The 24,188-nt window shown below is 44.6% G+C and overlaps 1 protein-coding gene across 1 annotated transcript in view; it reads right to left on the bottom strand.

The window, feature by feature from the left end:
* NBN (nibrin) overlaps positions 1-24,188 on the bottom strand; it is a 72,447-nt gene that overhangs the window by 28,115 nt on the left and 20,144 nt on the right. Inside the window, exons 3-6 of the mRNA XM_029913360.1 lie at positions 23,827-23,975; positions 17,419-17,578; positions 13,044-13,147; positions 45-162 (exon numbers count right to left, since the gene is read on the bottom strand). Coding sequence (XP_029769220.1) covers positions 45-162; positions 13,044-13,147; positions 17,419-17,578; positions 23,827-23,975 — 531 coding nt within the window. The remainder of the gene's footprint in view (positions 1-44; positions 163-13,043; positions 13,148-17,418; positions 17,579-23,826; positions 23,976-24,188) is intronic.

Here is a 24,188-nt window from a genome sequence, read left to right on the forward strand (position 1 = left end):
GATCAATATTGTCTTTACATCTTTGCAACCCAGAGACCAGTTACCTGTTTAGCACTTAGGAACAGAAAGGTTTTGCCTCTGAAGATAATTTTTCTTTCATGACGCATAGACAGATCCAATTTTTCAGGGCCAATAGCAGGCTCATCAACTGGAGGATAAAAACTACAATGAGGGGGGAAACAAAGTTATAAAATTCAGATTTATATGTTTTATGCAGCTTTTACTGCAATTTATTTCTACTTTGTTTATTTCAAAAGAAATTTTTGAAGGCAGGACGTCAAAATATATTGTAATTCTTTACTGCTGTTATAACTACTTATAAAATGGGGAAAGGAGGGACTGGATCTTTCAAGGGATTTATAACAGTATATGGAGCCTCTCATTTCTGGATCAGTGATTTGAGGCAGAGATTTTCAAATTCAATGGAGTTGGGCATCTCTCTCAGGCTCCTTTGATAATCCTTACCTAAATCTGGCACAGGTCAAGTGTGACCTAGAGTCATTACCATCAGTAATGACGTGGTGGTCTAAGTGCCAGTTCTACTGAAGTGATAACCACATCATAAAAACTATCACCATGATAGAGACCTTATTGACAATCTCAGCAGAAGCCCATGTCTCAAGGATCCCTGCACAACCTACTCACTACTACAAGTGGTTCTTCTAAACAGGGATAAGGTACATGTATTAGAAGAGATGAAAAACATGTACTAACTCTGACTGTGCTAGACATCTTTAAACAGCAATATGTGCATACACAGACAGACAGACACACACACACACTTTTTCATCAAGCGAAACAAAGAGAAGGTTATTCACCCTGTGTAGTAACTGAGGTTCTTTGAGATGGGTGTCCACGTGGGTGCTCCACTTTAGGTGAATCTGCACCCCTGCCCTCGTAATCAGAGATTTTTAGTAGCAGCGCCTGGTTGGGTCGCACATGTGCTGTCCCCGTCTCATGCCACCTCTGGCAGTCACATAGCATTGTGCAACCAACCCCCACTTCTCTAACACAGTTTCTAGCATAAAAACTCTAAAATAGAGGGGTGGGTAGTGGAGCACCCACAGGGACAACCATCTCGAAGAACCTCAGTTACTGCACAGCGTGAATAACTTTCTCTTTTTCAAAGAGTGTCCATGGGGGTGCTCCACTTTAGGTGACTGTAGAGCAGTGCCCCTCTCTGAAAGGGAGGGGCTTCGGAGTTGCAGTCTGGGCAGATGATAAAACCGCAAGTCCCAGTATAGCGTCTGATGTCGAGTCCAGCTATACGACATAGTGCTGTGGGAATGTATGGGCAGAGGCCCAAGTTGCTACTCTGCAGATGTCCACAATGGGCAAGTTGTTGAGGAAGGCTATCAATGTAGAGAAAGCTCTGGTGGAGTGTGTGTGGATCTGCAGCGGAGTTTGTATTTGTTGATGGCGATAGCAAAAGCCAGTGCAGCCGGAGATCCATTTTGACAGCCTTTGGATATGGCGTCTCCCTTAGATCGTTCCATGATGGAAAGAGATAACTTTGGTGACTTTCTAAAAGACTTTGTCCTTTCAATGTAAAATGCTAGCATCCTTTGGATGCCCATGGTATGAAGCATTGCTTCTTGTTTGTTCCCATGAGGTTTTGGGAAGAACAATGGGATATGGATGGGTTGATTCAAATGGAATGACTAAACTATTTTAGGTAGAAACTTGGGGTGTGGGTCATATGGTAAATTTGTGAAAAATATTGTGTATGGGGGATGTGCCATGAGGGTTCCAGTTCTCCCACTCTTCGGGCGGATGTGATAATGACAAGGAAGGCATGGAGAGGTGGAGAAGTGAGCCCGTCACCAGGGTTCAAAAGGGGGCCCCATAAGGCATTGCAGCATCAGACTGAGTTCCCATGATGGAGTGGGGGGCTCGTACTTCAGGGTAGAAGTGGCAGAGACCACTGAGAAAACCTTTGGTGGTAGGGTGGGCGAAGATCGAGAAGTCGCCCTCTTGGTGGTGGAATGCTGTGAGTGCCGCAAGGTATACTCTCACCCAACTCAACGAAAGACCTGATTTCTTGAGTTCTAGTACATAATCCAATACCATAGATAGAGGAAAGATAGTTGCCATTGTTTGACTATTCTGGCACCATGTATGAAATCTTTTCCATTTGTGAAGGTAGGTATATTGTGTAGTAGACCTTCTGCTGTTTAAAAGGAAGTCCCTTACCTCCTCTGAATAGGTCATTTCATGTTCTTGGAACCATGGAGTAGCCATGTCTTCAGGTGGAGTCTTGCTAGGTTCGGGTGGTAAACCTGCCCGCATCCTGAGACAGGAGATGAGGTAGAAGTGGAGTGCATGGTGGGTACAAAGTGATCTTCAGGAGGTAAGGAAACCACATTTGTCTGGACTGTGTGGGAGCCATTAAGATGACTCTGGAGTTGTCAGTCCTTACCGTGTGTATGATCCTGGCTAGGAGAAGGATCAGGGGAAAAGCATACAGTAGATGTGTATCCCATTTGTGGAGACAGGCATCAACAAGAGAACGGGTCCCAGTCCTACTCTGGAGCAGAAGTATGGGCTCATGGTGTTTTGTTGCAAAGAGGTCTATAGTTGGGAACCCCCAGCATCTGAATATGTTCAGCAGTACCCTGATGTTCATTTCCCTCTCATGGTCTTGTGAAAAGGTTCTGCTCAATGCATCTGCTATGGTGTTTTGGCATTCTGGTAGGTAGGAGGCTGAGATGTCGATGTTGTGGCAGATGCCTCAATACATTGCATCGCTTCTGTGCATAGGAAGTACGACCATGCCCTTCCTTGGCTCTTTATATAAAACATACAAGCGACGTTGTCCATAAGCACCTTTATGGATGTCGTCTCTGATTATGGGTAGGAAGCGTGAGCATGCATTGCACACTACTCGCAGCTCAAGTAGATTTATGTGTAATGTTGCTTCCAATGGGGACCAACACCCTTTGATCGTATGGTTGCACAGGTGTGCCCCCCAACCTAGCAGAGAGGCATCTGTTGTAAGTATCATCGAGGGAGGGGTGGGGGCATGCGAAGGGAACTCCTGTACAGATATTGTGTGATTGAGGCCACCAGTGTAGACAGTTTTTTAATTTGCTTGGCATTGTAAGAAGCCTGTTTGTGTGTGGAATATATACTGTCCTGAGCCAGCCTGGCAGGCATCACATGTCTAGTCTGGCATGCTTGACAACAAATGTGATTGCTGACATACGGCCTCATAGTCAGAGGCAGGTCCTGGCCAATGTCTATGTGATGGCTTGCATTATAGTATTAGGTTGACTAGTGGTAAATCTGTGCCGGGGCAGACAGGCTATAGATTCCAGAGAATCGAGGTAGGCCCCAATAAACTCCAATCTCTGCACAGGTGTGAATGTTGACTTTTGTTGGTGTGATGTTATTGACATGAACTGTGACCATATAGATCATTGTTGCAACCACAGTCCTATAGTTGCACTAAATCATGTACAAAGGAGGTCAAATAAGGTGTCTACGAAAAGGTTATGATTTGCCGGTTATGATTACGCTATCTGTATGCAGGTAATCTCTGCTTACAAGGGCAGGAGCGCAGTGGAGCACCCATGTGGACACCAATCTCAAAGAACCTCAGTTACTACACAGGGTGAATAACCTTCTCTTTGTTTTGCTTTCCTGGCATGAGCCTTGAGATTGTGGCAGTGGGAGCACTTTTGTGGTATGTGTGTACCACCAAGACAGCAGACACAATGTGAGTGCCCGTCAGACACCAGGATTGAGGACTGGCAACGTTTAAAACCCAGGGAGCTGGGAATGCCCCTTAGAATAGTGTTTCTCCCGTGAAGGAGGGTAACTATACTATACTAAGGGATTTCCTAATAACTGAAACTTAAATTCCTAAGTTACGAGAAATGTTAAGAATAAACAGGGAAGAGGTAGGGTAGTAAACTAACTACTAATTAACTAATTAGTATTCAAAAGTTAAGATAGGCTAAAGATAAATCTCAGAGGTGCTGCCAAATGCTCCATCTCAAGCAGAGGGTGGTAGAGAAGGAACTGGGGGGAGGAGGGAGGCAAGGGGGTCCCAAAACACTATGTAACCGCCAGAGTTGGCACGAGACGGGACAGCACGTGTGTGATGCAACCAGGCACTGCTACTGAAAATCTCAGATTACAAGCACAGGGGTGCAGATTCACTTAAAGCGGAGCACCCACAGGGACACTTCTCGAAGAACTACCCATTCATTTCCCCTGTTCTGGCTGGTGATAAAAGATGCTTCTCACATTAACATGTAGAGCAGAAAAATAGTTTTTCAGTGGCCTAATGGATAAACCGGATTCAACATATTTATTTTACAGAGTCCAGTGGAATACTAGTACAGACAGACACGACTACTGCCCCCCAAAATCTACAATTTAGGCCCAAATCCTGAAAACATTTTAGCTTGTGCTCAACTTTAAGCACAAGTGGTCCTATTGTCTTCAGTATGACTACTCACGTGCTTCCAGTTTAAGCACCAAATCATAGATATTTGCAGCATCAAGGCCTCATATCAGAGAATGACAGAGTAATCAATAAGTTATTCCACATATGCATGTGCACAGCATGGTGAAGTAGATTTGGGTTTATATTCTACTCAAATGTCACTTCTTGAGAGCCCCATATTAGAAGAGAGAGTTTAGAATTGATATGAATCAGGAGTGGTAGGTTTGCAGAACATATTAGCCAAGTGTAGCACAGAACACAACTAACTGAACAGAGACAGAATTTAGTAGAGTAATGGACTTGGTGGGGGTACTATCCCGTTTTCCTGCCATTAGCTGGAATTTACAAAGAAAGTGAGGTTGGTGGCAAATTTTCATCTTCAGGTAAGACACATGAGTTGACTAATGAACTTTTAATGAATTTTTAATTACAAGTCAGTTTTGGGGTTTTCCCCTTCCCTTTTAGCCTGAATTACTCCTGGGGGAATTTTGCACCACTGCACGCATGCAGAATCCATGTTCCCCACAGATTTCTTTGCTTCTCTACAGAAAAATAACCGTCTGACAGGGAAGCAAAGGGAAGCTGCAAGGGCGGTCACATGCCCCTCCCCAGCACTGCAGGGATGTTGTTTTTGGCGCCTAGAGCACCTGGCAAACAGGTAAATCACTGCGGGGGGGAGGGGGGGGGGAAGGCTATGCCCCGGCTGGTGGCCCCTACCTTCTATCAGGCTCAGCGGCTAGTCCCAGCTTGGCTGGGGAAATTGGGACTTGCTCTTCCCCTGAAAGGAGCAGCCAAGGTCGGGTCAGATCCACTCCCAGAAACCTCCCCTGGATGCAGAAAGCTCCGCACACACCCCATACTTCCTGCCCCCATCGCTCCTCAGCCACAGGGGAAGAGGTCACTGTATGGGAGCTGCTCCCCCACCGACTCCCCACATATCTGGACCCCCACGTGACACCCTGGCATCCCAATATTCACCACTGTCATGTAATTAGGATATGTTTTATACAAAGTATACCTTATTAGGTATCATTCTAAAAGTTTTGATCTGCTACACAGTAATATCTCGTTGGATTGTATGTGCTATCGTCATATGTGAAGTTATGAAGTTTGTCTACGTATGTGTTACTGAAACATGTTGTGAGGTTGAAAACACCCACAAGTAGCCTTTCAGGTACAACAGTAAAAAGGCCAAACAATGTTAATGTCTTATTGAGGAAATGCACACTGCACACAAGGATTACCCCAGGAACTGTGTAGAATAGAAACCTCTCAGAGATAGGTTTCAGAGTGGTAGCCATGTTAGGCTGTATCAGCAAAAACAACGAGGAGCCCTTGTGGCACCTTAGAGACTAACAAACTGATTAAGTGGGTTCTAGCCCACGAAAACTTATGCCCAAATAAATTTGTTAGTCTCTAAGGTGCCACAAGGACTCCTCGTTCTCTCAGAGATAGCACCACACAATGGGAACAGTTTGACCCACGTCACAGCAAAAGAGCTTTCCAGCAAGTCAGAAGAAGATATAAAAGGGGGAAATGACATCATGATGGTACCTCACTCTCCCTACAACAACACACCTGGAAACATCTGAGGGGGAAGCGATGGTCCCAGGCTAAAGGGATTTCTAACCTGTGTATGACAACCTGGGAAACCCAAGCTGCAAAGCCAAGGCAACTTGTGCCTTAAGAATCTGCCAGCCTGTTTATCACTCAGGATGAGAATTTGCTAATTCATATCCTACCTATCTAGTATGTTAAGCTCAGTTTGCAGTTTTGTTTATTTACTAGGTAATCTGCTTTGATCTGTTTGCTATCACTTATAATCACTTAAAAAATCTATCCTTTTGTAGTTAATAAATTCATTTTATGTTTTAATCTAAACCAGAGTGTGTTTGACTAAGGTGTCTGGGGAAAATCTCAGCTTGGTTACCACAAGTGTGCACGGTCCTCTTCACATTGAGGGAGAGGCGAACCGGGTGTTAAACCCATATCTTGGCCAGATATGATGAGGGAAAGTCAGTACTGCTCCGGGGTCCTAGGCTGGGAGGCTGGTGGTTAGAGAGCTTGCTTGTGACTGGGTGTGTCCCTACCTGTGTGAATGCTGATGAATGTGCAAGCTTGTCACAGCAGCACAGTGTGAGAGGGAGCCCAGGCTGGGGGTCAGAGGGCTCAGTGGTACCCCAGTTCCAGGTGGCACCACGGGGGAACCCGTCACACCCCACCCCTGAACCCACACCACTCCTCGCTGAGCTTCCCACACTTGAACCCCCAACCCCAACAAGCCCCATCCCACTGCATCTGGACTACCCCGATGAGCCCCCTTCACCCGGAACCCACACCACAGAGCCCAAACCAGCTGCACCTGGACCCCCCAATCCAGCATGCCCCACTCCCCCAGCACCCAGACCCCCCCCGACCTCCCCTGCTGAGCCCCAACCAGCTTCACCTGGACCCTCCTGCTGAGTCCCACTGCCCCTGCATCCAGATCCCCACACACCCAGACCCCTGACTGAGCCACCCACACCCAGATTGCCCCACACAGAACCCTCTCACTTCCACCTGGGTCCCTCCACACTAAGCCCCTCCACATTTGCATCGTGCCAGGCTGAGCCTGCCTGCCCACACCTGGTACGGAGCAGGGCTCAAGGGTGTTTCTGGGGCAGACCCAGCCCTTGCACTGTGTCAGGGTAGAGTTTAGCCTCAACACCAAATCCGTGTCCTTGGGGGGAGGGGAGGAGGAGGGAATGACTCCAGGGTGCTCCCCCAGAGCCTCCACATTTGTTGACAAATAAAATTTGAAGAATTTTGCATAGTTTTAAAATATTGTGCACAGAATTTTTAATTTTTTTGGAGCAGAATTCCCTCAGGAGTATCTGAGGTAATTTCACTCATGCTGGCTTTCTGATAGACTCAGGCTTCTGAACATTATGATTTTTCCTAGCCTAATGATCAGTGGAAAAGTGTTTCTCCCACAGGGCCTCTGGCACTGCCTAAGAACATTAGTTAAAATATACAGCCAAATCCCCCTCCTCTGCCTTTTTTGCGGTGTAGGAAGGAAGGAGATATGATATTTGTGAAAATTAAAAGGAGTTTTTGGAGATTTAACACAAGCAGCTGCTAAGTAAGTTTATAATAGCTCCCTGAAAATTACATCTTAAGGATCATCCATTCTGAGATACTGTAATTATTTTAAATATAGATCTGGTTATTATATGAGCTGCCTCATCCTGCTTGATGCATAGGAATCTCTTTGAAAGTTAAATGATAGATACACTGCAGTGTCAATCATGTTTAGTGAAGTTCAATTCCACTGGGGGGGCTTTAACAGTTAATAAAAATGTTAGGAAGAGAAAATATCCGTCAAATTCTATTTTAGGGAGCACTTAACGTTCAATTATATTGTCACCTTTTAGCACATCTGTAGTTAGAATGGTCATTATGCATTAAATGCACTCTGATTTTCAGAAGCATATGCACTGGCAACACACATTAACAGTAGCTTTACAGCTAGATAATGGAGTACCATTAATGTACACTAATCACAGTTTACACTATCAATGGACTCTCTCTCATGTAACAACCAAGGGCTTGGCTACACTTGTGAGTTAGAGCGCATTAATGCATGTTTTCAGTATCAGCATTAAAGCATCCCTGGGCGCCCTAACTCATGACGCATCCACACTGGCAAGGCACGTAGAGCGCCCGGACTCCATGGCTAGAGCGCTCCTGGTAATCCACCTCAAAGAGAAGCATAAAGCTTGCTGCGCCCCGACTGGAGCACCATGGCGCCAGTGTGTAGTGCAGGGTTAAAGTGAAGGAGCTGCGGAATGCCTACGACAGCCCGCGAGGCAAACTGCTGCTCTGGTGCTGCCCCCACGACCTGCTGTTTCTACAAAGAGCTGGATGCAATACCTGGGGGCAACCCAACCTCCACTCAGAAGACCCCCATGGACACTTCAGAGCCCAGTTCAACAAGGCGGGAGGAGGAGGAAAGTGGGAGTGAGGGTGCTGAGGAGGAGGGAGACAGCCTGGCATCCCTAGATGCATGCAGCCAGGAGCTGTTTTCAAGCCAGGAGGAAGGTAGCCAGTCGCCGCGGACAGTGCTTGGCGAAGAACAAACACCAGAGGAGGTGCCCGGTAAGCGGCTTTTATTTTGGGAAGGAAGTTGTTTGGTGCAGGCTCTTGGGGCAAGGAGGGTTAGGGCTGCATGCATGCCTAGATGCGGAATAGGGCATTGATGTGCTCTCTCACATCGCGGTAATCGGCCTCAGTGATCTCTTCAAAGGTCTCATGCAGAAGTTCGGCAATCCACTTGCGCAGGTTCCTTGGCAGAGCTACTGTGCTCCTTGTCCCAGTAAGGCTAACATGTCAGCGCCACTGTGCTGTGACAGGCAGGGGGACCATTGCTGCACACAGGCAAGCTGCATATGGGTCAGGGTGGAAGCCGCATTATAGTAGAAGACACTCCCTTGCTTCCCAGGTCACCCTCAGCAGCGAGATATCTTCCAGGATGAACTCCTGTGGAAAATATGGGACAGTGTTCAGTACAGGGGCCCCCTGCAGCTGTTGGCTCTCCCCAAGGCACAGAAACCCAGAGGACAGCACAGCTGTGAAACAATCAGTCCCCCTTGATCCTGTGCTTACTCACCATTTTGGGGCTCCTGTGGGTTACGTTCGCTCGCTTTCGGACAGGCAATTTCTGCTATTGTGTAGACTGTGCTTGTCTTAAGTACGGCCAAATCATTGCTCGGTCTGGTGTGAACAATGCTGCCTCTGTTAAGTGTTGCATTTTGGCTTTACAGATGCAACCTTGAGATCCCAGGCGTCCTTGTTATCAACAGCCGAAAGACTCCAAAGAATCAGGAAGCGACCACATAGAAGCAAAGAGGACATGCTGCATGAAGTAATGCAGCAGTCCTTTAATGAAAATCAAAAAAGCACAGGAGTGGCAGAAGAATGAAAGGAGGGTCCCCCAGCAGAATGCGCATCGCCGGCACCAAGGCACAGAGCGGCTGCTAAGTATCATGGAGCGCCAAGTGGACTCGATTCAGGCACTCGTAGCAATGCAGGCAGAGCACTTCCACACCGCCCCCCTCTCCACCCCCAGTCCTTGTCCCAAAACTCTTTCCCTTGTGCCCCCATGTCACCTCCAACCCACTTTCCCCAACATCCGGGTTCTTATCGCCACCAGCTGCCTCCAACACCTGTAGCTTCACCACTCAACCCTGCAAACTATGACCCATACCCACTGCACTCAACCCCCATCACCATGCATTTTAGCCAGCTTGAAGTGCAGCACTCATTGCACAGCACTCCAGACAGGAAGGCTCAGTATGATAACAGGACATATGCAAATCTGTGATTCTCCCATTCCCCTCCCCACTCCCTTGCCCTGTTTCCCAAGCAGTTGTGTTTCTTTTCAATAAATGAATTTTTTGGCTTTGAAAACATTCTTTATTATTGCATTAAGTAAAAGATACATTAGCCCAGGAAAGAAACAGGCACTGCAAGTCAGAGTATCATACGTAGCAAACACAGATTCCTACTAACATTGGAACCACTGCACTTCACTCCTGTGCAGGGCACCACTGGTGGCTTTCAGTCTCAAATTGCTCCCTCAAGGCATCCCTAATCCTTGCAGCCCCACGCTGGGCCCCTCCAATAGCCCTGCTCTCTGGCTGTTCAAATTCAGCCTCCAGGTGTTGAACCTCCGAGGTCCATGCCTGAGTGAATCTTTCACCCTTCCCTTCACAAATGTTATGGAGGGTACAGCACGCGGATATAACCGTGGGGATGTTGTCATCGGCCAGGTCCAGCTTCCCATACACAGTTATTCTGCACCGACTCAGCCAGTTGTTGAACCGCTCCTTGCTGCTGGCAAGGCTCCCTGTGTAGGGTTTCATGAGCCATGGCATTAAAGGGTAAGCGGGATCTCCAAGGATCACAATGGGCATTTTGACTTCCCCTACAGTGATCTTCTGGTCTGGGAAGAAAGTTCCAGGTTGCAGCTTCCTAAACAGGCCTGTGTTCCAAAAGATGCGTGCGTCATGCACCTTTCCGGACCAGCCTGCGTTAATGTCAATGAAACACTCCCGGTGATCCACAAGCGCCTGGAGAACCATAGAGAAATATCCCTTCCGATTTATGTACTCGGAGGCTAGGTGGGCTGGTGCCAGAATTGGAACATGCATCCCATCTATCGCCCCTCCGCAGTTAGGGAAACCCATTTGTGCAAAGCCAGCCACAATGTCATGCATGTTACCCACAGTCACGGCTCTTCTAAGCAGGATGCGATTAATGGCTCTGCAAACTTGCATCAACACGATTCCAACAGTCGACTTTCCCACTCCAAACTGGTTAGCGACCGATCGGTAGCTGTCTGAAGTTGCCAGCTTCCAGACTGCAATAGCCATGCACTTCTCCATCGTCAGGGCAGCTCTCAATCTTGTGTCCTTGCACCGCAGGGTGGGGGCGAGCTCAGCACACACTCCCATGAAAGTGGTTTTTCTCATGCGAAAGTTCTGCAGCCACTGCTCGTCATCCCAGACTTGCATGACGATATGATCCCACCACTCAGTGCTTGTTTCCCAAGCCCAAAAGCGGCGTTCCACTGTGGTGAGCATGTCCGTGAATGCCACAAGCAATCTCGTGTCGCAAGTGTAATGCAAGTCAACATCAACGTCAGACCCCTCACTGTCAGTTTGTAGCTTAAGGAGTAACTAGACTGCCATTCGTGATCCATCAGCATATTCCTCAGCAGTTCGGGCTCCATTCCCGCAAACCGAAAGGGAAGACAGAGCGCGCAGTTCAAAAAACATTGAAAGATGGTGCCAAATGTGGACGGAAGCACAGGGATTGCTGGGATGCGAAGCGATGAATCATGGGGCTTTGGGACAGGATCCATAATGCCCCGCACCCCCACATCCCCTTCCCACGAGCCACAGCACCAGAATGAGAAGAGGTGCTCTGTGGGATAGCTGCCCATAATGCACCGCTCCCAACGCCAAAGGTAACTAACATCCCTTGCACTTATGATGTTTAATGTCACAGACTATCAATGAGGCAAACACCTTAGTTAAAAATTAGTAATAGAAGAACAGCACCTATAGTTACACTATCTAGCATAAAATTACAAGATCTATCCATCTTCATGATTCAGAATTATTGCACATTTACTTTAAGATTAAGCTAAACAAGGAAAAGGTTTATAGAGCATCCATATATGGAACTGTTCTAGAATAACTACAGCACTTTAAATTCATACCCTACCTTATTCCAGAATAACTTCTGTGTAAACAAGCTGTGAAGTGCATAATGATTTTTGTCTGAAGCATTTGATATTAGCCGAAGGCAGAGGTAGGAGAGCAGACTAAAATGGACAATTAGTCTTTTCTAGTCTGACACTGTCTGTTCTTAAATTTCTAACAACGTGAAATATACAAGACCAAATGACAATCTTAGATGCACAGGCATGAACTAAGTGCAATTTGCATTGTGTATTCATGTGATAGAGCCACAGTATGCACCCTGTTTATCTTGTAAAATGAGGTACTCCACAGGCACATCATCTGGTTACACAAGATAAAAAGTGATTCTTCCACATAAGATCATGACCTAGCCCTTGTTATCTAGTGGCATATTAATCTTATTTTAACTTCAGACAAAAGCACAAAAATTTGATATTAAAGGCAGCTGAACATATTTGGGTTATTTCTGTTAATGACCAAAGCTTAAAATGAATCTAGTCTTACAAATTGAAAAAATAGTGGAAAAATAAGTTTTCATATTGAGATAAGCTTTATATAATTATTTTAAAACAAGAAAATTAGATTTTTAATGTATCTATTCCCAAAAGAGTATACATGCTGCTTTGACTATATTACCATAGAGATCTCTATGGCAACCTCTGAAAATGAAGCCTAGGTAGACCTAGTAGCATCTCTAAGCATCTAATGAACACCAAGAACTCACATTTATATGTTACGTTTTTTAACTCCTCAGGGATCGAGGCAAGAAAATTACCAGAATGTAAAATGTTTCAAATTAAGCAGTCGTCTGCAACTCAAATTATTGCAATCAAAACTTTTTTCAGTGTTACACTTTACTTCTTTCCACTTTGTACAGGGCAAGAAGGTGAATTACAAAAAAATACTGAATTGATCACAGCATTTTTACATTAGTTGGAATTAGGACTTTTAAGAAAAAAAGGTAAAAACCTCTCTATACTCTGGAAGACATAAGTAGAACAATGTTGTTATAAATTAGTTTAGCTCTTTTATCAGGTAGTTATATGCCATATAAATGCATATGTTACGACAAGTAGATGTCAGAATATCCTATGGTACTGAAAAATACAGACTATTACACATGCAATAAGACATGGCAGTTACATCTAAACAGGACAAGCTTACGGGGCTTCTCGTTTTAGGAGTAAATAAGTATTTATATGTAATATAATGGTATAACTTCAGAAAATAGGTGCTAAAAAATGTGAAAAGATGATTAATCTAGCACTCAAGTAATGTAAATATTAAATTAAACATAAGCCCTGTTAAATGCAACTTTGTGATACTGAAAACATGCCACTTACCTTTCCAGTTTTGGCAACTGCTGCTTGGATTGAATGGCTCTGATACATTCCACAAAGTACTCTGGCTTTATAATTGGTCGATTGCAAATCAAAGCACATATAGTCTGAAAAGAAGGAAAGATTCATTACCATACTTAACAATTCAAGCAGAATATGCTGTCACCCAAAAAATAGTACTGAAATCTAATATTTATGTAAGGTCTCAAATGTGGAATGTGTGTTACATAAGTGCATGATAATTCTACTAGGGCAAACGTAAACAAACAAAAAAAAACAAATAGTTTTGTTCTTACACCCATCAGTTATTCTTTATAATTGTAATTATGTTGACAAAAGCCATTAAACGGAATAACCCTTTTTATTACTAACCTACTGGCGAGCAATCTTTAAAAAAAAAGTTAGAAAAAGGAAAATCAGTGATGCTATACAAACAGTCTTATTTCGCCACAAAAGAGCCCTACATGCAAATTTACAAAATAGAATATTTAGATATCAAATGGCGGGTAAAATGACTGCTAACATCTCTTTTCTATGTAGTTGTTTGAAGTTTCTAAGGCCTTGTCTACACTACACAGTTTTGTCGACAAAAGTCAGGTTTCGTTGACAAAGCAGCGGAGGTGTAAACACAACAATGCTCCTCGCACCGATTTAACTCTCCTGTTATGCCGATATAGTAAAACCACCTCGACAAGCAGCACAGAGCTTTTTGCAACACAGAGCCACAGTGTCAGTGTAGACACTGTGCTTGCTTAGGTCATCCTAAGTGGCTTCCAGGAGGTGTCCCACAATGCCCATTATGATCACTCTGGTAAGCAGTTTCTACTCTGCTGCACTGCAGTCAGGTACACAGGCATACACCCCTCCGCCTTTAAAGCTCTGAGAATATTTGAAATTCCACTTCCTGTTTGCTCAGCACCGACAGCTCACATTACATCTTCCCAGCTGACAATGATGGCTTTCCGCAGCAAACACGCTCCCACCTGCAGTATACCAAAGTTGCATCATATTGTATGTATAGTTGGGGTTATTTTTTCCAATGTGCATTACTTTACATTTATCCACATTAAATTTCATTTGCCATTTTGTTGCCCAATCCCTTAGTTTTGTGAGATCTTTTTGAAGTTCATCACAGTCTGCTTTGGTCTTAACTATGTTGAGCAGTTTAGTATCATCTGCAAGCAGTTGCTATACTAACAATGGTACCTCTGTTTTTATCTGTAGCTGCTGCTGTTATGGCCATGAGGAGTTCCCCCTCCACATCTGCGAAACGCCTGAGCCAGACAAGGAGAAAAAACAAGAGGACTCCAGATAACATGTTCAGCGAGATTGTGCAAGGCAGTGCCGCACTGGGCTGGAAGGTGAGTATTTCAGACTGGAGAAGGAAAGAGCAGACAAGAGACAGACTCAGGAGGCCCATCAGGAAAAGCAGAGGGAGATGAACCAGGATATAATGGTGTTTCACTTTCAGCAAATACAGATGCTGCAGACTCCTGTGGGCCTAGAGATACAACAATCACAGGCTTGCCTCCCTTTGCAGTCCATGGAGAACTCCAGTACAGCAACTCCGTATATCCACCTCAACATTCCATATGGCAGCAGCGGCTACCACTACCACTCCACACACCAGGGGACCGTAAGTACAACCACCAATGGTAATCCGCCAGCCATGAAAGAAAGTCCCTGCTTGCAGCTTTCTGAACAGTCCTGTGTTCTTAAGGAGTCAAGCATCATACCCTTCCTTTACCAGTCAAGACTGATGTCGGTGAAGCATCCCCAGTAATCCACCAATGCTTGCATAACCATGGAAAAGTAGCTCTTTCCGTTGAAATACTCTGGGGCAAGGTGGGCTGGTGCCAAAATAAGGATATTCATACTATCACTCCACTGCAGTTTGGGAACTCCATTGCTGAAAATCCATCCACTATGTCACGCATGTTGCTAAGAGTCACAGTCCTGCATAATAGGAGACAATTAATGGCCCTGCACACTTGTCTGACAATAGCCCAGTGGATTTTCCAACTTCAAAATGCTACCAGTGAGTGGGAAATCAATCTGGTGTTGCGAGTTTCCACAGTGCAGTCACCACCATTTCTCCATGGTCAGTGCAGCTGTCATTCTGGTGTCTTTGAGCTGGAGGGTTGGGGTAAGGTTGGCATACAGATCCAGGAATGTGGCCTTGCACATCCGAAAGTTCTGCAGTCACTGCTCTTGTCCCAAACCTGCATTATGAGGCAATCCCACCAGTAAGTGCTCATTTCTCAGGCCCAGAGTGGTGCTTCACCATTTGCAGCTGCTCTGTGAATGCTACCAATAACCCTGAATTGGTTCTTGCTATTTCCCACAGCAATCTGTCCTCCACGAAATCATCATGTTCCCCACTGATGCAGTTCTTCTTGAAGCTCTGCAAATACAATAGCAGAAGACTGTGCATCCTGTGTTTGCAACATTCATGACAACTGTGTTGAGCAGTGCATCTTCTGTCAGAGATGGCGGAGAGCGAGAAGGGATGCACGGGTTTGCAGGATTTTTAAAGGCTCAAAAATTATGGTATATGGATGACATTATGAGATGGAGACAGTTGCATGCTGGGAACTTCACTCATTGTTTCCAGTCACCCCTGCACAACTCGTTTCTGCCGCACCATGCATTGCCAAAACATGCCAAAAGACAGTGTGCTGGACAGTGGCAAGTTGCACCCTGGGATACCTAACCATGGTGCATCGCACTATGCATCAACACAAGCACTCCTTGTGAATACACGCAGTACAGACGCAAAGAGCCAAATATGCACACATACGAGCATATAAAATATACGATAGCTTTATGTTGAAGTAGCTTGAGTCAGCCAAATTTTGTAGTGTAGACATGGTCTTATCTATATAAATGTCTAATGAAAGCATCCAGAGTGACATTACATAGGATTTTCATACAAACTAGAAAGGACCTACATTCTCATGTTTGAGGGTAGAAACTAACCTTTAACTACAGCTTAGGAGGAAACTCCCACCCCCCCGCGGCCAGATTATTCCATAACCATTCACTACAGGGTTTCTTGCACTTCCTCTAAAGTATCCAGTTCTGGCCTCTATCAGACAAAAGGATAATTAATATTATGGACTGTAACCCTAAGAGTATGGTATAGTACGGGGCGGGCAAACTTTTTGGCCTGAGGGCCGCATCGGGTTTTAGAAATTGTATGGAGGGCCGGTTAGGGGAGGGGGTTGTCGCCCGGCCCCCAACCCCTAACAGCTCCCCCCGGACTCCTGCCGCATCCAACCCCACCTGTTCTCTGTCCCCTGACCGAAACCCCTCTGTTCCCCCGCCCCTGACTGCCCCCCGCTGCCCCATCCAACCTCTCCTCTCATTCCTGATGGCCCCCCTGGGACCCCTGCTCCATCCAGCCACCCCTTCTCTCTGTCCCCTGACTGCCCCGGGAACCCCTGCCCCCGACTCCCCCCCCGCCTGCCCGTCCAACCCCCCCCTCCTCATTCCTGACTGCCCCCCCCCAGGACCCCTGCCCCATCCAACCATCCCTTCTCCCTGTCCCCTGACTGCCCCCCGCCGCCCCATCTAACCCCTCCTCTCATTCCTGACTGCCCCCTGGGGCCCCTGCCCCCATTCAACCCCCCTGTTCCCAGCCCTCTGATTGCCCCGACCCCTACCCACCCCCCCGCCCCCTGCCCACCCCCCCAAGCCCTGTCCTCTATCCAACCCCTCCGCGCTCCCTGCCCCATTACCGCGCTGCCTGGCGCACCGGTGACTGGCGGCGCTACAGCCACGCTGCCCGGCTGGAGCCAGCCACGCCGTCGCCACTGCACAACACAGAGCACCGGATCAGGCCGGGCTCTGCAGCTGCACTGCCCCAGAAGCTCGCAGCCCCGCTGCCCACAGCATTGCGCTGGCGACGGAGTGAGCTGAGGCTGTGGGGGAGGGGCTGGGGGCTAGCCTCCCCGGCCGGGAGCTCAGGGGCCAGGCGTGGCCCGCCGGCCATAGTTTGCCCACCTCTGGTATAGTAACTCCTATGTTCCTCTGATTCACATTTAAGTGGTCTGCTTCTTTTGCATTTTCAAATACCACAGCGAACAGAAAAAATAAAGCCCAGAAAAATACATCATGCACAAAAGTGGATGACAATTGTAAAATATTTTAACTGCTATAAACAGTTCAGACTCTTCTGATGTTAGTTAAATGTTCATATTGATTTTGTTTTTAAAGGACTCTTTACTTGAAAACAATTATTTTCCTAGGTGAAAACCTGGTCTCACTGAAGTCAATGAGAATTTTGCCACTGACTTCAATAGGGCACTAGGATTTCACCCCATACATTTTCATTTTGAAGTCACAAAATATATTAATAAACAGAAACTCAACCTACCTTAACAGTAACTTTCACTGATATCATGACAAGATGAGTACATTCTTCTGACCAATCATTCACAACAAGGCCTCCAAGCTGCAGAATAGCTTGATTTAAAGCAGTTTTCCCAGAAACTTCTAAACACGAGGAGCAGACAATCAATGGTTCATATTCTACTCTGCAAGGAACAAGTTACAGAAGAGAATTGTCTAAATTAGGGCTGTCAAGCGATTAAAAAAATTAATTGCAATTAATTGTGCGATTAAAAAAATAAATTGCGATTAATCATGCTGTTAAACAATAATAGAATACCATTTATTTAAATCTTTTTGGATGTTTTCTACATTTTCAAATATATTGATTTCAACTACAACACAGAATACAAAGTGTACACTTTATATATATTTTTTTTATTACAAATATTTGCACTGTAAAAAAAAAAAAAAACAGTATTTTTCAATTCCCCCATTACAAGTACTGTAGTGCAATCTCTATCATGAAAGTTGAACTTACAAATGTAGAATTATGTACAAAAAAAAAACTGCATTCAAAAATAAAACAATGTAAAACTTTAGAGTCTACAAGTCCACTCAGTCCTACTTCTTGTTCAGTCAATCGCTCAAACAAGCAAATTTGTTTACATTTGCAGGAGATAATGCTGCCCGCATCTTGTTTACAATGTCACCTGAAAGGGAGAACAGGCATTCGCATGGCACTGTTGTAGCCAGCATTACAAGATATTTACGTGCCAGATGTGCTAAAGATTCCTATGTCCCTTCATGCTTCCACCACCATACCAGAGGACATGCGTCCATGCTGATAACAGGTTCTGCTCGATAACTATCCAAAGCAGTGCGGACTCACGCATGTTCATTTTCATCATCTGAGTCAGATGCCACCTGCAGATGGTTGATTTTCTTTTTTGGTTTCCGTAACGGAGTGTTGTTCTTTTAAGACTTCTAAAAGCATGTTCCACACATCGCCCCTCTCAGATTTTGGAAGGCACTTCAGATTCTTAAACCTTGGGTCCAGTGCTGTAGCTATCTTTAGAAAGCTCACATTGGTACCTTCTTTGCATTTTGTCAAATCTGCAATGAAAGTGTTCTTAAAACAAACAACATGTGACGGTCATCGTCCAAGACGGCTGTAATATGAAATATATGGCAGAATGTGGGTAAAACAGAGCAGGAGACATAATTCTCCCCCAAGGAGTTCAGTCCCAAATTTAATTAAAACTTTTTTTAATTTTTTTTTTTAAACGAGCGTCATCAGCATGGAAGCATGTCCTCTGGAATGGTGGCCAAAGCATGAAGGGGCATACGAATGTTTAGCATATCTGGCAAGTAAATATCTTGGAACACTGGCTACAAAAGTGCCATGTGAACACCTGCTCTCACTTTTAGGTGACATTGTAAATAAGAAGCGGGCAGCATTATCTCCTGTAAATGTAAACAAACTTGTTTGGCTGAACAGGAAGTAGGACTGAGTAGACCTGTAGGCTGTGAAGTTTTACATGGTTTTGTTTTTGAGTGCAGTTATGTAACAAAAAAATGTACATTTGTAAGTTGCACTTTCATGATAAAGAGATTACTGTACTTGTATGAGGTGAATTGAAAAATACTATTTATTTTGTTTATCATTTTTACAGTATAAATATTTGTAATAAAAATAATATAAAGTGAGCACTGTATACTTTGTATTCTGTGTTGTAATTGAAATCAATATATTTGAAAATGTAGAAAAACATACAAAAATATTTATAATAAATTTCAATTGGTATTCTATTTAATGGTGCGATTAAAACTGCGATTAATCACGATTTTTTAAACTGTGATAAATTTTTTTGAGTTAATCACGTGAGTTAACTGCGATTAATCGACAGTCTTAGTCTAAATAGTTAAAATGAAACATTATAGGGGGACAGAGCTGGCTGAAAAATGGAATTCCTGTCTGAAACATTTCCAGGGCTCTCTGAGCTGCATGGAACCCCGGCCGGCAGCAAACTGAGCAGCTCAGGGAGTCTGGAAGCCAAGCAGCTCAGGGAGCAGAAACTCCAAAAGCTCCCACTGCCAAAGAGCTGGGAGCCTGAAAGCCCTGGGAATCCTTACTCCAAGGCAGCCCTCCTAACTGGCTACCCTGCAGACAAGGAGACTGGAAGGTCAGGAAGAAAATTTATATGTGGATCTTTTAAGGTCTAATAGCATCAACAAAATATGCCAAGTATACTGAATAGCACAACTGATTAAAGAAAATACATATGTAACTAACAAATGTCAAAGTGCATTCAAGTTAAAATAGATGTTGCTTTTTTTAACGCAGTGGTTCTCAACCAGGGTACTTGTACCCCTGGGGGTACGCAGAAGTCTTCCAGGGTATACATGAACTCATCTAGATATTTGCCTAGTTTTACAACAGGCTACATAAAGTGCGCTAGCACAGTCAGTACAAATTAAAATTTCATACAATGACTTGTTTATACTGCTCTATATACTATATACTGAAATATAAGTACAATATTTATATCCCAATTGATTTATTTTATAATTATATGGTAAAAATGAAAAAGTAAGCAATTTTTTTTTTATATTTTTATGTCTGATTTTGTAAGCAAGTAGTTTTTAAGTGAGGTGAAACTTGGGAGTACGCAAGACAAATCAGACTCCTGAAAGAGATACAGTAGTCTGGAAAGGTTGCGAGTCACTGTTTTAAAGAATGCACTCATTTTGTTCAGCCTAAATTTAAATGTACACTGGTTAAGAACCCTTCATTCCCATTAAGTGTGAAATATCTTTTTTTTTTAATCTGTTACAATTTTCTGTCCATCCCCCCTTTACATTCCCAGCACTGCCTCCTCTCTCTCCTGTTACTGGAAAAAATCCTTCTTCTATACAGCTCCTCTAATCTGTTTCTGCATCGCTCTTCCTCATCAAGTCTCCCATCCCTTAAGTCTTGGCTGAGAAACACACATTTTCTTCTTTGGCTTTGACTCTTAATTCCCCCCCATCCCCCGCTTTATTACAGTATTATATGATTCTTTAAGGGCTTTATCCCCTCATCGATGTTGGAACTAGGGGTGCTGCAGCACCCCTGTCTTGAAGTGGTTTCCATTAAATACAGGGTTTACAGTTTGGTTCAATGGCTCTCAGCACCCCCACTATAAAAATTGTTCCAGTGCCACTGCCTCCACAGTAGGAGGATAAAACCCTGGGACTGGGAGGAGGATTGGCTGTAGAAAAGAAGTCCCAACTCCACAAGAGGTACATCTCCATTTTCAAAATGCTGGGATTTTTGCAGTCAAATTATTGTGGATCCTGTCAGCATTAACTTTCCTGGGTGCAGAGGGAGAAAGCAGTAGAATTCTGCAGGGGGGGGTGGGTAGGAATCCTTAGCACATCTGCTCCTGATAGCTTGAAGGCATCAGGGCTAACAGCTATTATAGATACAAGATTGTTACATGAATGTGGCTGTGCCTCTGAATGTCTTGTTTGCAGTGTCGTAGCTTTGTTGGTCCCAGGATATAAGACAGACAAAGTAGATGAGGTAATATAAGCTTGTCCCTTCCACCAACAGAAGTTGGTCCAATAAAATATATTACCTTATCTACCTTGTCTCTCTGAATAGCTTGACATATTAGTTAAAGAGCTAATCCTCCTCCTTCTATGGCAAGAGAGGGAGAATGCATTAGCAAGTTTTCACATGAAGATGTTCCTAGTTTCTTCCTCTGTCCTTTGTAACAAAAAAGGGCAGATACGTCAAGCTGCACACATTTCTTATGTAGCTTAGTTGCATACATTAACCGAACGACATCCAGTCATGAGAAAAAATATTATAAATAGCCAGCAACGGTTATAGTTAGAAACTGGAGAGGTCGAACTATTGGATATTGTGCTGGGAATTATGCAGAATGATGCACTACTACACATGTGGCACAATCCATAAAAGGGGCTATGGCATATGAAAAGAGCTCTTCCAAACCTATTATAAACTGAGATAAAACCAACAGGACCCATATGCTAAGCCATTGGTTTTCAAACTGGAAGCGGGGGGTGGGAGGGAAGAGGAGCATGACATAGTTATCGCGAGGGGGGGGGGAAGCGAGGCAGGGAGGAGAAACAAGCTGGTGTATAGAGCCATGGCCAGCCGGATGTCTAGGCCAGGGCAGGACAGCAGCTGGGAGAGCACACAGGGAGTCCTCAGGGGCAGGACTTGCAGCCCTAGCAGCAGCTTGCTGCTCTCCCCCTCCTCCCCTTACAGATTACGGAGGACTCCCTGAGTGCTCTCCTCCCTGCTGCCCTGTCCTGGACACGTGGCCAGCTGCAGCCCCATGTACATTAAACCCTCTGGAGTTTGAAGGAGTGAAGGCAGGTGGAGATCGGACCAGGCCTTCTCTCTGTGCCATGTGTGACGAACTGGGACTGTTCTTAATGTTTCCTCTGAATACTGTGTGGGTGCCTCAGTTTCCCCTATGCATTTCTTAAATCTCCAATGTGCATAAATGACCGACAATCTGTCTCCTAGCAACAGATGGCCAGGGCCCTTCCCCCCTTGCAAGGGGATAGCTAAAGGTGAACAAAGAGATCAGGTGACCTCCTGGTCCGGGAAAGAGACAAAGGCCAGAAAGGAGGGGCTGGTGGGGTTTCAGTTTGGAGCAGCCTGGGGACGGGGAGTGAGTGCAGACAGGGTTGTCTGGCTCGCTGGGCCCCAGAATGGACCTGGCTGAGGGATCCCATTCTCTGTACCTACAAGCTGTTTTAGACCGTTTTCCTGTAATCTAATAAACCTCTGTTTTACTGGCTGGCTGAAAGTCACGTCTGACTGCAAAGCTGGGGGTGCGTGCAGGACCCTCTGGCTTCCCCAGGACCCCGCTTGGGCGGGCTCGCTGTGGGAAGCACACGGAGGGGCATATGCTGAATGCTCCAAGGTCAGACCCAGGAGGTGAAGCCGTGTAAGCTTCTTGCCCTGAAGACAGTCTGCTCTGAGAGGAGGCTCCCCAAAGTCCTGACTGGCTTTGTGGGGAGCAGTTCCAGAACATCGCCTGGGGACTCCGTGACACCATGCTGCCCTGGATTCCTCCAAAGATGGAGCCAGACGAGTCCTACTGCCACCTTGGGCATGAGTCACCTTTCCTGAGTCACCTGCTGCCTCAGACGAATGGGAGTTGGCAAGGCTGTTATGTGACTCCCATGAGGATCACAGCAAAAAGTGTTTGGGAACCTCTGTGCTAAGACATCTCTTGAAAGTTTTATATTTTGAATACTGAGGTGTTGATTATTGCTACTAACTTATGCTTACTCTGCAGTAATAAGTTATTTTCTTAAAAATTATTCTCCTTAACCTCTGAGGACAGGACAAGTAATGGGCTTAAATTGCAGCAAGGGGGGTTTAGGTTGGACATTAGGAAAAACTTCCTGTCAGGGTGGTTAAGCACTGGAATAAATTGCCTTGTGAGGTTGTGGAATTTCCATCATTGGAGATTTTTAATAGCAGGTTAGACAAACACCTGTCAGGGATGGCCTAGTTATTACATAGTTCTGCCTTGAGTGCAGGGGACTGGACTAGATGACCTCTCGAGGTCCCTTCTAGTCCTACGATTCTATCTTCCAAGACTGTATTGTACATTGTTCTTTGGCTTAAAATTGTTCAACTTTTTGGTGTTAAAGTCATGACTGTATATGGTTCTAGGACATTAGTTTCTGAAACATGTTTCAAATATATTTGCTAAATACGATATACTAAAATAGCTTATTGTTATAAGAACTGAAGAGTGCTGTTTTGCTACAAACTAATGACACTGGTAGCACTAAGTCCGGTAGGAGTCCAATTTAAGAGACGAAGCCAGCTTCCAACCTCCTTTAACACTGATTTAACAGTCATTAAAAAAAAAAGTTATCATTATCAGTTACTTTATTTCTTCCTTGAGTACCACTGTATATTTATGAGGAAAAGCACTGCCTTGCCTTACCGCTTAAATCCAAGGCTGTGTAAGAGTGCAGCTCTGCAGCTACCTCACTTCCTTTCTCCCCACATCACTAACAGTGGAAGGAGGCTCTGCCAAACTTCATCTCAACCCCCAATTTTTATTCCTCTTGTAAATGCTCATGGATGTTTTAGGAACAGTTTTATTAAATAGGGTTTTTATTCTTTGTTTGGGCTAATTTTAGGACACTTAATGCTTATGATGCAGAGTCACTTATGGGCTAATCTTTTACCACAAAAGGTTTCAATGTCAATTCACAGGAAGAACCTTCTACAAGAATGCGGCTTGAACATATATATCACTTTATTTTCCTTCTTTATAGAAATTTATCACTATTTTCTTTATTCTTTTACCTCCTTAAGTACACCCTGAGGTACTATTTTTAAAAATTACAACTGGCAGCTGCAATTTTATTTCAGCATTTCAGAATCAATCCAACTAGTTCTCACCTGAACTTGCTTTCAAAGACTCCAAAATTGACTCTATCACCAGACTTCAGAGTTCTGGAAGTACCATTCAAAACTTTTTCTCCATTAACAAAGGTACCATACTTCGAGGTGTCTTGTATTATCAATTCAGGGACTGAGAGAGCTTGACTCTGAAAATGAATATAAATTTGTAAAGTCTTATTAGGTACTCAAAAAATTATCTTATATTGTTACAGAACAAGAAGCAACAGATGTATAAAATGAAAGCACATATTATGAGATACTCTTATTACTGTCCTAAAAATATACAGTATATTGGGACAAATATGTTAGCTATGCAGTTCAAAGTTTATCACCTGCTTTCCATGACAAACAATTGAGAA

The sequence above is a fragment of the Terrapene carolina genome, unplaced genomic scaffold (genome assembly GCF_002925995.2).
Source record: "Terrapene carolina triunguis isolate 2854851 unplaced genomic scaffold, T_m_triunguis-2.0 Scaffold58, whole genome shotgun sequence".
Classification (NCBI taxonomy): domain Eukaryota; kingdom Metazoa; phylum Chordata; order Testudines; family Emydidae; genus Terrapene; species Terrapene triunguis.